Source organism: Sinocyclocheilus rhinocerous, unplaced genomic scaffold (assembly GCF_001515625.1).
Source record: "Sinocyclocheilus rhinocerous isolate Xijiao unplaced genomic scaffold, SAMN03320098_v1.1 scaffold1043, whole genome shotgun sequence".
Taxonomy (NCBI): domain Eukaryota; kingdom Metazoa; phylum Chordata; class Actinopteri; order Cypriniformes; family Cyprinidae; genus Sinocyclocheilus; species Sinocyclocheilus rhinocerous.
In genome coordinates this window covers 1,617,142-1,633,525 of record NW_015642610.1, presented here as the reverse complement: position 1 = coordinate 1,633,525, position 16,384 = coordinate 1,617,142, and the positions used below count along the sequence as shown (strand labels likewise).

General features: G+C 36.6%; 1 protein-coding gene across 3 annotated transcripts; it reads right to left on the bottom strand.

Annotated features, from left to right (window-relative positions):
- Positions 1-912: 912 nt before the first annotated feature.
- LOC107756276 (poly(A) RNA polymerase GLD2-like) lies at positions 913-8,880 on the bottom strand. 3 transcript variants are annotated; one of them, XM_016573299.1, is made up of 15 exons: positions 8,793-8,880; positions 8,221-8,413; positions 8,029-8,142; positions 7,642-7,900; positions 7,389-7,503; positions 6,161-6,252; positions 5,986-6,049; positions 5,821-5,887; positions 5,061-5,137; positions 3,668-3,796; positions 3,451-3,494; positions 3,230-3,366; positions 2,140-2,231; positions 1,944-2,023; positions 913-1,447 (listed from the first exon to the last, which is right to left on the bottom strand). In XM_016573299.1, the coding sequence occupies exons 2-15, from the start codon at positions 8,340-8,342 to the stop codon at positions 1,373-1,375; spliced, it is 1,467 nt and encodes a 488-aa protein (XP_016428785.1). In that variant the 5' UTR covers positions 8,343-8,413; positions 8,793-8,880; the 3' UTR covers positions 913-1,372. The 3 variants fall into 3 exon arrangements, with proteins under 3 accessions (XP_016428785.1, XP_016428783.1, XP_016428784.1); XM_016573297.1 differs by having other exon boundaries at positions 8,221-8,377; XM_016573298.1 differs by having other exon boundaries at positions 8,221-8,371.
- Positions 8,881-16,384: the final 7,504 nt, after the last annotated feature.

Below are 16,384 nucleotides of genomic sequence, written 5' to 3'. Positions count from 1 at the left end.
TGTTACTGTAAGCTACTAAACCGCTTCATGCAGAAACCTGTTCAGTTTTCTCGATTCACATGAAAGCAATCTGAACATATCAAACATGTATTCCGATTTGATCATATTAAAAGAATTTCCTTTAAAATATAAGGGATGTAATCTGGAAAGCATCTATTGTGTACAAACATCTGATAGAAGTCTCTAAGATGTCAGTTTTACATACATTCTAAATAATCTTCACACTGTCAGTGCTGGTTAAATACAGTTCACTTCCGTTCAAAAGTTTGGGATTGGTAAGATTTTTTTTATATTTTAGAAAGAAGCCAATTATGCGTACCAAGGTATCAGAATTACATATTATTTTTTATTATTTGATCAAAAATAAAAATGCTAATCCTGTTAAATATTATTACTAACATTTTAATATATATTTTAATGTAATTTATTCCTGTGATGGCAAAACTGAATTTTGATGTAATCTGGAAAGCATCTATTGTGTACAAACATCTGATAGAAGTCTCTAAGATGTCAGTTTTACATACATTCTAAATAATCTTAAAGACATTTTTCTAAACGTCTATTTGACATCTGATAGGAAACGTCATATAGATGTACTGCAGATGAGCAGACACTCTAAAAATACCTCTTGCAGATGTAAATGCAGATGTCAAATTGGTGTCTCTGTGATGTACGTGTGTTACCAGGGAAGTTTTACCACTTTCACAAAAGATTGCTTTCTCATTTTTGTATTTAACAGAACATATTACCAACAAAACAAGTGAGCAAAGGAGACTTTTAAGACAAAAAAATAAGTGACAAAAGGCAAATTACAATTTCATAGTGACATTTTAATCAGTTAAACATTTAAAAGACTGTACAAACTATACAAAACATGACCGATAATAGAATCCAATAGATATGCCATCATTGAAAATGTTAAGGTAAAAGTAGTCAATTGCCAAAAAAAAAGTATTATAATTTTGGGTTTTTAAGAAAAACAAAGATCACAGGAAAGCTGTCAACATAAACATGATAGGAATTTTTTGGGCTGTTTTGCTTTAATTTCAGTGAGCAGGAAAAGGATTATTGGCTAATAAACCCAAAATTGCTCAGAGAAAAATGTTTTTGCAACATCAAATTAATTTCCTGAATGCAGACTGTGTACCATATGGGCAAAAGATATTGCTCAGTGTCTGATGTTACATGTACAACTCAAACATAGACACTGTTCCTGACTAGGGACCAGATAATATCCTAGTCAGCTGAATGGATTTGACTCAACACATTCCAAAATGTCCAGCACACCCAAAAAAGCATTTCTTCTTACAATGTATCACTGAAGACTCCAAGTTTAATCCATTCTGTAAGTTTATTCTTATCTGGGGTCATGCTATCTTTTTGGTCTTGTATTTTTGAGAGGCAGGATAAAGTTGAGATCTTTTCTCAGCTGCAGAACCTGGTAGGACTGTAAATGAACAATAAACACCACAAATAAACTCGCCTGCTGTTGAAACAGACCTTGTTCATTAATAGGATCAGAATAGTATTTTGCAAAAGTAACTACAAATTCCAGTTGTTCTGTAGACCTTATTTCCCCATTCCTCATGACAACTTTAGCTTCCTTAAAAGAAGGAAGTAGCTCTGTATGAGAATATAGCCGAGTGTAAATGCAGAGAGATTGCATACAAATTATTTCACTCCTGTATTACAACCCTGAAATGATCTGTTCTTGTGATAACCCATACATACTTTCTTATATTCTGCAAGAAGACAATCACTTTTAAGATTTTACTCTGAATTTCTGTTGAAATACATACGGCATATTACATCATTAGTGTAAAACACTGAGAAGCTTATTTCAGTTACTCAACTTGGCAGGAATGAGTTTTACTCAAATGTATTAAAATTATATTTTAATATTAATTGAATAAATTTTTTAACACTGATTTAAGGAGGCTTACCTCTGTAAATTCTGCTTTAATGGCTTCAAACTTAACCGTCTCGTGAACGGCTCTGGCTGTGTTTGTCCGATCAAATGGTTCTAAAACAAAATATAAATATTCAAGTTATAGGGGACTGATAAACAATAATAAAAACAAACACCTGTTATTCTTACTCTTTCAGTATGTGATGTACAAAGATAATGGGACTGTTTACCTTCTACACAAATGAACTTATCTCTCCATTCTCTGCAATAGGTCTTGGGGAGAGTTTTTGCCTCACGCACAGAGATTACATGCTTATCCCATCTGTGGAAATATAACGATTTACTTAAAGACATGCTTTTCAATGCATTCAGACTTGTTTATTCCAAGAAGCATATGCACATATCCAGTGTTATGAGCATTAGAGCAGGCCATCTGGACCAGGGCCACATGCAAAGCCAGAATTTCACCTGCTGTTGTCAATCTAGCAAAGTGACATGAAACAGGAGCTTTGCAGGTGGCTTAGATTTAGGTTAGTTTTTGTTAGCAACACTGGCCCCTATCTATTACAAGAAAATCTAATGTGCTGTGTAAACTGGGATACAAACATTACATATTTGATTGACAATTATTTCCCAGTCAAAAATGACCAGCCTTTTAAAAATTGCTTGAATTATACTATATTGCTCATTATACTACATTATCACCAAATCTTGGATTAAATTTTGTTGTCAAGTTGTTTTCTTTCAATTAGCACAAGTTTTGTATTTCTTTTACAAAACCTGACTGGTCACAGGCCTCCTGTTCACTCAAAAACTGAGGTGCTTAAGCTCAAATCAGAGTCCTACGTTCAATCAGTTCCAAAAAGAAATACAAAACCTGTGCTAACTGAAAGAAAACAAGTTGATAAAAGTTGATGAATCAAATATTTAGTAATAATATATAGTATAACAAGAAGTGTATATGCAATGTTTTGACTGTGAACACCACAATAGTAACAAGGTGGGTAATTTATTTATTTTTTTGGTTAAGTTATTATACCCTGTTTGAGCAAAGTCAGTAAGTTTTAGTCCAATGCAATAACATTAACTAGGATTTTTGGGAAAAATAAATCCTCTCAAGGTAAAAAAGTTTGGAACACAACAAGAGGGTTATGTGTTATAGCACTACAAATTCAAAGATTTAGGTAGGATACAAAATGCAGTGACCTAGAATGAAAATGTTTCAGAACGTTTTCTTGTTTTGCCTAAAATATAGGTTTGATCAATGCCGATGCCATAAAATCATTTGATCAATGCCGATGCCAGTAAAATGTTACTTACTTGAAAACAGTGGCATAGTACTTCAGGAAACCCAAGAGCAAGTCTCCCAGGGATGATTGGTTTTTAGACACAAAAGCCGGAATATTGCTTGGTCCACTTGGCACAAGATGAATGTCCATCTTAGGGTTGAAGCACTCCTGCAAGAAATGGTTGCAGCATGAAGTAATTTCTTAAAAAAGCATATTTTTATGCATCATTCATTTATTAGACAATTTGCTTACTGGATAATCCATCTGAAGGCATGGAATGACAGGTTCGGGAAGAGCTATATGAGGTTGAAACAATAAACATTTAGAACAGAACAAAAGCAGAAAAGCACAAGAAAGCTTCAAATCTTGCATATTTTTTAAGACTCATTACACTCTCAGTCCAAACACTGCTAATTAGAAATGTTTAGTGTGTTAGACCTTAATCCAAAATGTTAGAAAAATGACTTACTCTGAAGGTAATGCAGGACCATAAGAACCAGGGTGTAGCTGCTCAGTGTTCCTCGGCTGGCATCTTTGATGCGGTGGTGACTGGCCCACTTCTTTATTACAAGGATTATAGGACGAACACGTTTTTCAACTGAAATAAATATTTTTACAGGGCCAGCTGTATCGATACTCGCATCGTCAAATCTCTGTGACGATACATCGTCGTATCGATATTTTGAACACAACACTAGTAGGCACACCTATTTCTGACTGCAAATACAACAAAAACTGATAATGCTTACCCGACTCTGAATTTCAGAATGGGCACTTTGGCTCTGATGAGCTGTGGCCTCTCAATGTAAGCTGTGAAACAGCAGTAATGCCATTAGTGGATGAAACAAAGAGAAGTTTACAGGGAAACGGCTGTATGTTTAATGATGTATGTATGGCAGATCACTTACACAGTGTGTAAAACAATTTCCGCACAAGACTAAGAACATATACAGCATCTTTAAGGTGTTTCTGATACCGACAGTGTTGTTGAAGTTCAAGTCAAACTCCACACCACTGTTATGAAAAAGAATTCCAGAAAAAAACTGTGGTTAGCTGTTGAATTGATCTTTTGTTTTCTGATGATACTGCCCTTCATGACTTCCCAGTAAACAATCAAACCTGTCTGCCTGCTACATTCACACTGTCAGTGCTGGTTAAATACAGTTCACTTCCGTTCAAAAGTTTGGGATTGGTAAGATTTTTTTTATATTTTAGAAAGAAGCCAATTATGCTTACCAAGGTATCAGAATTACATATTATTTTTTATTATTTGATCAAAAATAAAAATGCTAATCCTGTTAAATATTATTACAATTTAACATTTTAATATATTTTAATGTAATGTATTCCTGTGATGGCAAAACTGAATTTTCAGCAGCCATAAGTGTCACATGATCCTTCAGAAATCATTCTAATAAGCTGATTTGCTGCTCAACAAACATTTCTTATTATTTAAATGCTGAAACAGTTATGCTGCTTATTTTTGTGGAGACAGTGATACAGTTTTTCTGGATTATTAGATGAATAGACGGTTCAAAAGAACAGCATTTATTTGAAATAGAAATATTTTCTAAAATCTTATGTTCTGTAAAAAAAACATTTTAATACAGTAATTGAATACAGTAAAGTATAAATAAAAGTATTAATATATTTTTAAAAAATACACTGAATGGTAGTGTAGGCACTAGGGCTGTGTATCACCAGCAAAGTCACGATACGATACGTATCACGATACAGAGGCCACGATTACAAGGATGATAGGACGAACACGTTTTTCAACTGAAATGAATATAAAAACTAATAAATAACATTTTCAGAAAGATTTAAATTAGGTACACAATTCTGAACATTTCTGATCTTACCATAGGCATATGTCCGCAGTAAGAAGGTGTTTCTGATACCAACAGTGTTGTTAAAGTTCAAGTCAAACTCCACACCACTGCCATGTAAAAGAATTCCAGAAAAACTGTGGTTAGCTGATGTATTGATCTTTTGTTTTCAGACGATACTGCCTTTCATGACTTTCATGCTTGCTACATTCACACTGCCAGTGCTGGTTAAATACAGTTCACTAGTTCAAAGGTTTGGGTTTGGTAAGATTTTTTTAAAAATATTTTAGAAAGAAGTCAATTATACTTACCTAGGTATCAAAATTACATAGTTTTCATTATTTGATCAAAATATGCAAAAAAATGCTAATACTGTTAAATATTATTATAATTAACATTTTAATATAATTGAATGTAATTTATTCCTATGATGGCAAAACTGAATTTTCAGCAGCCATTACTCCAGTCTTAATTCTAATCATTGTAATATGCTGATTTGCTGCTCAACAAACATTTCTTATTATTTAAATGCTGAAACAGTTGCTGCTTATTTTTATGGACACTGTAATACAGTTTTTCGGGATTATAATACATATATTATGAATAGAACGTACAAAAGAAATGAAATTATAAAATCTTATCTTTAAAAAAATAAAAAGCCTTTACTGTCACATTTGATCAATTTAATGCATCCTTTCTAAATAAAAGTTAACTTATTTAAAAAAAATTTAATGGTAGTGTAGGCACACCTATTTCTGACTGCAAATACAACACAAAAACTGAAAAGACCTACCTGACTCTGTCCCTGAATTTCAGAATGGGCACTTTAGCTCTGATGAGCTGAGGCCTCTCAATGTAAGCTGTGAAACAGCAGTAATGCCATTAGTGGATGAAACAAAGAGAAGTTTACAGGGAAACGGCTGTATGTTTAATGATGTATGTATGGCAGATCACTTACACAGTGTGTAAAACAATTTCCGCACAAGACTAAGAACATATACAGCATCTTTTCTGTGGTTTACCTACAGAAGAGTATGTAGACAATTATATCTAAGTAAAGTCTGAACAATTAGTATAGAAACCATTTGGACATAATGCAAACACAAAGCATTTTTCCTCTACAACACACATACCTTTCCCTCTTCAATGACAAGACAAAGATCAGCATCACTGCTGCGAGTACCAAAGCCATTTAGAGATGACCCGGCCAAGAAGACTTGTGCACCTTGACCAAAGATAGAGAAAAGATTTAAATTATTAGAACAATTTCATGAAGAATGCAAATTCAAGGAGTAGTTCACCCCAAAAAACGTGCTGGATATTTACTCATTCAAGATGTAGCCGAGTTTGTTTCTTCATCAGGACAGATTTGGAGAAATTAAATCACTTGCTCACCAGTGGATCCTCTGCAGTGAATGGGTGCCGTCAGAATGAGAGTCCAAACAGCTGATAAAAACATTTTAGTAATCCATAAATAATCCACACAACTCCAGTCCATCGATTAATGTCTTGTGAAGTGAAAAGCTACGTGTTTTTAATGAACAAATCCATCAAGGCATTTTTAACTTCAAATCACTGCTTCTGGCTAAAACATGAGTCCTCTCTCCATAATATTGCTTTCTCCACTAACAAAGTTGTCTCGTCTGAATCAGGAGAGAAATATGCACAGATCAAGAACTGTTTACGAGTGAAAACAGTTCTAAACAAATATGTTGGTGGATTCTGATGTGAGAGGACAACAGGGGATGGACTTTTTCATTGGAAGAAGCGTTTTTATGGACTATTTTGGCCAGTAGTAGTAGTAGTAGTAGTAATTTATTTTTATTGCCATGTCAGCATCTAAGGCTATGGCAAAAACTGAGTTGGGATAATTCAAGAGGTACATAAACACAAAATAACCAAGCAACTTCATAAAAAAGCGTACTTCATAAAAAAAGTTTTCTACTTGCATTGAAACGGGGACATCCCAATAAAATATGTTTAATGACTATTTTGTCCAGAAGCAACAGTTTAAAGTTAAAAAGTAAAGGGTTAAAAAATGTTTTTTTTCTTTTCAAACACAGCTTTCACTTCATGAGATGGACTGGAGTTCACTTCAATTACTTGTGCATTATTGTGATGTTTTTATCAGCTGTTTGGACTCTCATTCTGACGGCACCCATTCAATGCAGAGGATCCATTGGTGAGCAAGAGATGTAATGCTAAATTTCTCCAGACCAGTTCTGATGAAGAAACAAACTCTTGGTTGGCCTTAGGATGAGAACATTTTCAGCAAATTTGAATTTTTGGGTGCTCTTTACATTTAAACCATGGCTAGAGAAGATCCCAGTCAAAATATCTGTAAATATGAGTGTTTTGTACATGGGAAGGTTGTCTGGATGTCCCTCTGCAGCGCTGCTCGGCAATGTTCCTTCTTCTCCAGATCATCATTCTGTTGCTCACAAGCATGAAACAGGTCGAGAATCTGTTGACTTAGCTGTGGGCAGAAGAAACATAAATATAATATTGTAAAATACATTATTACTTCTCTAAAATTTGCCATCACTTGTGCGCTTCAAATAAAGGACATGTGACTAAATCAGTCAACACTTCTGGCTTTTATTTGTGTGTTCACCTTATCATTGACTGATGATGAGGGAAAGGCGCTCTGATGGGATCCTTCTCTCAAAGATGGAACACAGCCTCCAGGTTTAGAGGTGGCTGATGAGCATGTGGGGATGCTGGAATTAGAACTACACGTTTCTCTGCTTGTCACTGGTCCAGCCGCCGGTTGGGAGGTAAAGTTGGCATTTCTAGCAGGCTGCTTGTGAGGACCTGGAGAAACGAAGCGCTGTCTCTTGAGGTCATTCTGACTGTGATTGTCTCTCCTTCTCCTGGCACAGTAAAAGACATGCTGCTTGAGGCAAAGAACTTAACATGTCCTACTGACTGAAATACAGATTAGCGACAATAATTCCAGTGGCTTGTGGTCACGTGTTCAAAATGCCAGAATGCTGCTCACTTTCTTTTGCTTCCTTTTACTCTGTTTGGACTGAAAGAAACATCAGGTTGTTCCACTGGTGTCCACTGATGAGTTGGAATCAAACGAGGAACAGTCATCGGTGGACCAATGAAGCTACGAAGATAAACACTAAAGCAATCAAATGGATTCATAGAACATATGCACGATGTCAAAAGTACAATATCCACTCACATTGTTTCATTCAGATGGGCTTTAATCCTTCGTTGCTGGGACACAGTGCGAGGTAGAATATGCTGGAATATATGTTCAGATTGCCCATCTTTATGGGAAAAGACAAAAGCTCTAGGGAACATCCTCCTCAGCAGGAACAAACATCTACTGCCTGCGGCTTTACAAACAGAACAGTCAGTTTGGAGACAATAGTCTGAAAACAGATTATTTTTTAATAAGTCATTATAATAATTTCTGTGCTTTTTTACTGTCACTTTTAAACTTTAAAAATTTAACAGGCAGAATAAAAACAATGAACGTTCTTTGCAAAGTTATAAAATTATACTGGCAAACCCCCTGCCTTTACAGTGTTTAGTGAAAATTTTAAATTGAGAGATTCTGATATCACTGAAAATATTATCTGAATTAATAAGTAAAAATTTAAAGCAAAACATGCATCGGATTAACCGATAAACGCTAGAACATCACAACAGTTTACTAGCTTTCAGTAGAATAACTGTTAACGACTAAATGTAAAAAAAAATCTGTAATAATTGCCTTCGATTGTTCTATGTAACAAATGAAAAACTCACCAGTGGAGCTGGCAGGTTTGGTAAGAGAGAAGAGCACAAGTGTGTGTAAAAATATCAAAACACCATATCCTCTGTTTCCGGGTTATTGCGCACGCGCGCCTCTGATTTTAAAATAAAAGTCCCGGGGACAGAACATGGGATGGTAGAAAAATTAGCCGCTCTTTAATGTTCACTGAAACATATCGTTCATGAAATCGTTTATATTAAAAAAAAAGAATGTAGCTGTTTCGCCGTGGAGTCAATCTGTAGGCAAACACGGAAGGCCAGTTGTCATTGGTTCCTTTTTCTTAATTCCTACGATTTTTTTTTTCTCTTCAAATTATGAGTAAAAATGGGCCCGTGGTAAACATTACTTGAAGATACTTGTCCGTCATATGTCAAACGTTCACATTTTGAAGCAACTATATTTTCTTTCTTTTTTTCCCAGATAGCACTATACATCTGCAAGATGTCTGTTAAAGATCGCTTCAACTGGAACGCATCTGCTGTGTACAAACATCTGATAAACGTCTTTAAGATGTCAGTTTTACATAGGCTACATTCTAAATCATAAACATCTTAAAGACATTTTCTAAATGTCTATTTGACATCTAATAGGAAAGACGTATTGCAGATGAGCAAACTTAAAAAATATGCATCTTGCAGATGTAAATGCAGACATAAAAATAGACATGTCCGTGATGTACGTGTGCTATCAGGTTTCTTTCTTTCTTTCTTTCTTTCTTTCTTTTATAACAACTGCATTGGTTGTTCTTGTTTAATTTGTAAAGCGTATCAACTCGCATCTTTGTGGTAGGCCTTGGCCTATTTGTGACAAATAGTCACAGTGCGGTTATGTAGCATTGAGATTTTTCACTGTTCTGTGTTCACAGCGTTTCAGACTATACAGAGAGAGCAGAGTGGAAGTGAAGTGAATTTGCCTGTAGTGGGTTTCCTGAAAATTGCAGCATCTGAGTGGGTTTCTCTCTCACATTAGTAAGAATTGGGGGAAAATGGGTATAGGTGAGAATGCTTTGAATGCTTTGTGTGGGTATGGAAGATCTTGCTCCACTCCACTTTTCCAGACCAACTTTAAGTCTGCGTGGTTCTTGATGACACGCAAAGCTTGATGCTTTTGCTTCTTTTGGAGCAATTTTCATTGGCTGAGAAGAAATATAGGCTATAAAACTAACAGCCACGTTTGTGTCTGAGACACCAGTATTACCTCTGACTTATTAAACTGTTGTTTAAAAACAGGATCATGCAATCATGCTGTTGTACTATCAGCGGGACTCAGCCTTTGGCTGTGGTAATTCACTGTAACAACTCATTTGCTCCTGTTTAAATTGACAAAATAAATAAATAAAAATAAAGTGAGGAAGACAGAGATAAAAAACTGAAATGCCAATTAAAAGAGTAATTACCCTTATTACACTTGGAGTAAACAAGAACTGTTAAAAGGTTAGAAATGAAAGGTTAACTCTTAATTTCTCATAAAATATTTATAGTTTTAACTACACTGAAGAGATTTTCAGAGTCATTTTCATAAAATTATGACAATGATAAGCTAATTATTGTTACGAATATGAATTGTGATGATATGATCGTCGTAAAATCCTCCGATGAAAAGGCAAGTGTTTTTTAATGGGAGAAGAGCGTGCCAGGGGCGTTGTTGTGGGATATTGTGTGGTATGTGTTATGACCATCGATTGACAGTAGATTCATGTTTAGAGCCACACGCCCACCGAGAGAGAGGCAGCGGCTCTTGATTCACCCCAGCGCTATCGTTACCTCGCGCTCTTCAAAATTACCATTAAGGCGCATTTTCGAATTGCGGAGATGCGAGACGAGCCTATCGTGTGCCAAACTAGCTGAAATTGGGCAGTATTAGTGGGCAATTCGCCGTGGGATCCATCCAGTGCATCTGACAGCCTACATACAGAGCGCGTAATGAGAGACGCAGAATGCCGCTGCTCATAATGTGACTGACCGCGCGCACCGCATCCAAAGCCGCTACATTCTGCTGGAAGAAGAAACTCGGTGATCAACAAATCGCATCTCGTCTCAGGAGGGAAAAACAGCAACATGGGGTAAGTTGCTTGTAAATAGCGAAGCGTGCCGTAGGAATTGGCAGCTTAGAGCATGATCGTTTTATCACCGGTCTTATGTGGACAGGGCAGAATGTAAGGGCAGCTATTCATGTTCATGAACGCCTTTAGTGTCCATTATAGTCTGCATAGGAATGCATGAATTAGAAAAATACTATATTATAATGTATAATTATGGCATGAATGTGCATTTTGTATTAAAATATCATACATACCCATACACACTAAAAATGTATAGCATATATATATATATATATATATATATAATTTTTATTGATAATGGCAACCATTTTTGACCACTGAGAGTACAGTCTGTTGGTCAGCTGTATATGATATATGGTATTATTTTTTTGTGAATGATAACAGGCATGTACTCTGAATGAGAATGAACATTAGCTAATTTCAATGTAATCTACATTTCAGCAGAGCATCGCTGAATGCCACAGCCTCATCAATGCCATTTTGGAGCCAATATTGGCAATGACATCTGATATATCTATACATGGAAATTCCAAACATGGCTATTTAAACTTGGGTACTTGAAGGGTCTTACTGTTCGTCTTGGTCTGAATGACCTAAAATCTTTTCATTGCCCGTATGTAGTTATTTAAAAATCAGACTCTTGAAGATTTTCCCAGGGTAGTCTTTGATCAGTGTCTGGAAGTTTTCATTTTAAATGTTTTATCACATAAAGATTGATTTTCTTGAGGTGGCAAAGCATTTTCTTTCATTAAATAAATAAAAAACTTTAATTGCTTTAAGGCCACTCTTCTTCATTCTTAATTAAATGATCACCATTGAAAGATTCATGGGCTGTTCAGGGAGTGTATTACTCTGGAGAAAAATTATTCCCACATCCTACTCAATTCAGCAGCACACTTCTATTTACTACATGCTGTAAAGTGTTTGGTTGTTATGTAGTATGCTTCCTAACATTACTGAACAGCTTTTGTTAGGGCAGTAGTGGGGGTAATAGATTGTAACAGTCTGGTCTCGGAAGTAAAACTTTTTAGGGAAACTGATTTGTAAGGTTTGATTTGTAAAGACAGATACTGTGAGCTATGAGGTTGCTAATCGATGGTATATGCTTTTGTTGAAGCCATCTGTTTGCATTATTTCAACATAATTTTATAGTGGAATTCATGGTGAAATACTTCATTACCCATAATGCTGTACAGAATATTCCACCAATCAGAGAGTCACAGCCAGCAAATCACACCAAAAGAGAGCTGATCTCTGCCTATCAAGCACTGCAAATGATGTAATCGAGTCGGGCTCCCCAAGCTCTTAAAACACTTAAATATTTTTATATATATGCATATTTTGCAATAATCTTAAAATATATTGTTTATAGATATAATCAACAACTTAATAAAATTAAATAGTAGATTGTAGTTTGTAGTTCTCTCCCTCACTATGCCATTGAGCACCTTTGTACCTTTGTCTTTTTGTCCGATCTTGAAACTTTTGCTTCAAATAAAAGATTGTAATTTTGTGATTCAACTCGTAACTCGTTGGCTTTGTTCATGGCTCATAATACTTTTAAATTTCCCATGGGAAAATTTAATGGAAAAAATACTTCCAGAACCAACGCCGCTGAAAAAGTGGGCGGCACTAAAGAAATGTGGTATAGGGGCTGTTGGGGCTTTTCAAAGGTCTTCCACCTGCTGAACGCATTGAGAAATTAAAGTGATGGAAAATATAAGCTGTGCTTCGGAGATAAATATTGTTAAAGGGGTCATATGATGCGATTTCAATTTTTCCTTTCTCTTTGAAGTGTTACAAGCTCTTGGTGCATAAAGAAGATCTGTAAAGTTGCAAAGACTAAAGTCTCAAATCCAAAGAGATATTCTTTATAAAAGTTAAGAGTCAACCACGCCTACCTAAAACGGCTCGTTCTAACACGCCCCCACATGTCTACGTCACGATGTGGGAAGATTTGCATAACGCCGCCCAGCTCTGGATGGTGGTGGGTTGAAGGTGGGTGGTGAGAAATCATCTCCCTTGTGTGTTGATGTTAATATAGAGCTGGGCTATGTTTGATTCCTTAAATAATTGACTATCCCTTACATTTAACATTGTACAGTCTTAGCTTTGAGATACATTTGACTGTTGAATCCAGTGGATTGTATGATCAATCTGTTCAAACTAAGCAAAGAATTGTTTAATAGTTGCTTGTAACAACATTTTAAGTGATTCACATTTTCTTAGATTGCTCTGAGGGTTTGTGCTTTCAGAAACATTTTAGAATGAAATTGAGCGTTCATTTTCCTTTTATAAATTCAGGTTGTTCTGCCATCCTATTTTTTCTGTGTCGGTTGTTGACATTTAACCATGAATTGATGAAACATGAAATGCAAAAATCTTACCAAACAAGATATGAAAATCATGTCATTTATACTGTTGGCTATTATGAAAATACAAAACTGTAACCTAATTTTGTCATATTTTCTGTGCTAATCATTGAAGACGTTATGTGTGACAGATTATATACTGGTCAAGTATGTACAAATTATTTTTCACTTCAGTCATTAAAAAATAAAGCATTCATTAATGCACATCAATTTTTGTTGTAACATCACAGAATACTATTACAATTTTAAGCATTTTTATTGTACTTTGATAAATAAATTTGATTATTTTTTATGAATGACACCAAGTATGTTTGTCACACCATAAGATATTTATAATAAGAAAATGTTTTATAAAAATTGGTATCCAAACAAGTTCATAAGCATATACATTTATAAACATCCATACTAATTTTAAGTCATTTTCACTAATGTGGCAATATGACTGGTTCCAGTCTATTTACTGTTTCATTGTTTCCCCAAAGATGCCTGTAATTCATTTCCTTTACTTGTTCTCTTTGCACTTGGCATTTGTATATTAACTTCAAAGTCTGTTTTACTCAAGTGAGAACAGAGTATGTAAGTAATAATCTCAGCTAATGGGTTGCATTCACAATATAAACATATATTTTAAGTTACTACATTTTAATGGTTATGACCCTATGGACAAAAAAGCATGTGATGTCATGTGAACCACCCATGTATGGTGACTGCAACTGAATTTTAATCGAATTTAAATGCTAATTATGCAACGAGCCTTTGATGCTCTTCAGAGATTTTCCACCTCCGTGGTGCAGTGTAAGCACTTCTCCATACTCTCTCTCCTCAGCTCTCCTCATTATTCTCCCCAGCTCTCTCTCTCCTCCACCTCAACTAAGCTATCCCTGCTTCTCCTCCTTCGTCTTCCTTTCTCTCATTCCTGCACATCATCCCAGCAGCAGCTGATTAGAAGCACGCTAATGTAATTGAATATGGTGATTAATTATCCTGGGAATATAAGCAACAAACCATCTGTATTTGTGCTTGGGCTATTGCCCCCTTTCTCTATTCTATGCTTCCCACTTCTGATCCTATATTTTAATAATACGATGGAATTTATTGGGATTGATTGCGATTCTTCCCGGGATTTGAAGGGTGTAATCTGTGGAATTGGGTCAGAGGATTGTAGGGTATGGTAATGGTATGGAAAAGCTCCATCTGCTGATGACTGAATATACAGTAGTCAAGACAGATGACCTTTGACATTGATTTGAGGCCGGTTGTTTTTAGAGTAGTATGTTGGGAAAGGGCCAATGAGCAGGTTATACTGTAGTGGGCTTCAGAAAACCTCCCATGTCACTTCCTACACTCTTAAAAATAAAGGTTCCAAAAGGGTGGTTTAATTTTTTCCCCCTAAAGAACATTTCAGTGAACAGTTCTTAAAGAATCTTTTTTTTTCTTACTGTGAAGAGCATTTAGATAAACAAATAAAGATGTTTCCACTATAAAGAACCTTCTGTGCAGTGGAAAGGTTCAGTGGATGTTAAAGGAAGAAACTTTATTTTTAAGAGTGCAATGTCCACATTACAAAATCCAATCAACAACCAATGAATAGAACCAATGTCAAGGTTTTGTTGTGTTCATGTCCTCTGTGACCTAGTTTCTCCTCATGTATCTTGATTTGATTTATTTTACATGCCCTTCATCAATTAAGCCCTTACCTGCTGTGTATTTATTCTGCCCTCTTGTCTCTGTCTGATGTCTGGTCTTGTCAGTTTGTGCTAGTATGTATGTGTACAGTAGATTTTGCCCTGTTATTTGGATAATTAAAATATATTGAACTCTTCTTCATCACCCCCTCGGCACACCCTCAGCCTACTCTCGCCCAGGGGTCCGCATCAGGGATTCCTACCATCAGCTTCGCCTTGGCATGAGGCTCCCCTGTCTCCACCCCAGTCCTCTGATCCATCAGCTCCGCCTTGGCTCCTATCTCCCTCGTCTCCACCGTGGCCCATCATCCCACCGGCTCCACTGTGCTCCCTCATCCATCCGGCTCTACCTTGGTCAGTCGTCAGTCATCCGCCGCCTCAGGACTCCACTCCTCTATCTTTGCCTCGTCACTCCATCCCTCTGGCTCTGTCAGGCTCCTCCTTCCCCCAGGCTCTGCCTTCGTCCTCAGTCACTCCGGCTCCATCGTGGTCTTCCGGAGCCACGTCTCCACCTCGTTTGCCGGAGTCTGCTGCTGTGCCTTGGCCCTCTGGATCATCAGTGTAGCCCAGGCTCCATGTCTGCTCGGCTCTGTCTGGGTCACCATCGCCTGCATCCTCGCAGAAGCTTGCTTCCCTAGATCCTCCTCCTTGGCTTCCACCATGGCTACTCCCTCCTGCGACTCTGTCGTGGACCTGCGTTTTGGCTGGGCTCTGGTGATCTATTGATGGGTTCCTCCTGCTCTGGCTCACAATCCATCTCTTGGCTCCTCCCTCCGTCTTCACTGCCCTGGTTCCTCCTGCCTTCTCCATCCCATCTCCTCCTGTTGTCTGTCATCGTCTGTCTCGCCCTTCTCCGGGTTGGTTGCTGGCTCCTTCCTCCATCGTCGCCTCCCTGGTCCTACCTGCTCCATCTTCCATCCCTTCACCATCTCCTCTTATCCCTGTTGTCTCCGGTCACTGGTCCCCATCCCTTCACCTGCACCTGTCTTTCACTCTAGACTCTTTGTCGACGCGTTTTTGTTTGTCACAGTTTTGTTGTGTTCATGTTCTCTGTGTCTTAGTTTCTCCTCATGTGTCTTGATTTGATTTCTTTCACCTGCCCTTCATCAATTAAGCCCTTACCTGCTGTGCATTTATTTTGCCCTCATGTCTCTGTCTTAGCTTCCCTTACCAAAAAGTAGTATACTTCAAGTTTATTTTAGTAAGTATACTTAAGTAAAGTTCAAGTATATTTTAAAGTATACTTTATGTAGTAAGTATACAAATATCAGTGTACTAGTAGTATACTTGTAAGTGTACTATTTCAATACTCCTTGGGACTAAATTGGCCCACTTTCTAGTATATAAAAGTATACTTTTAAGTATACTTTAAGTATAACAGTAGTAAACTTTGAGTACACAACTAGTTTACATCAAAATGTTTAGTTTGTAATGCAACTATACTAAAAGTGAACTGATATGTATAC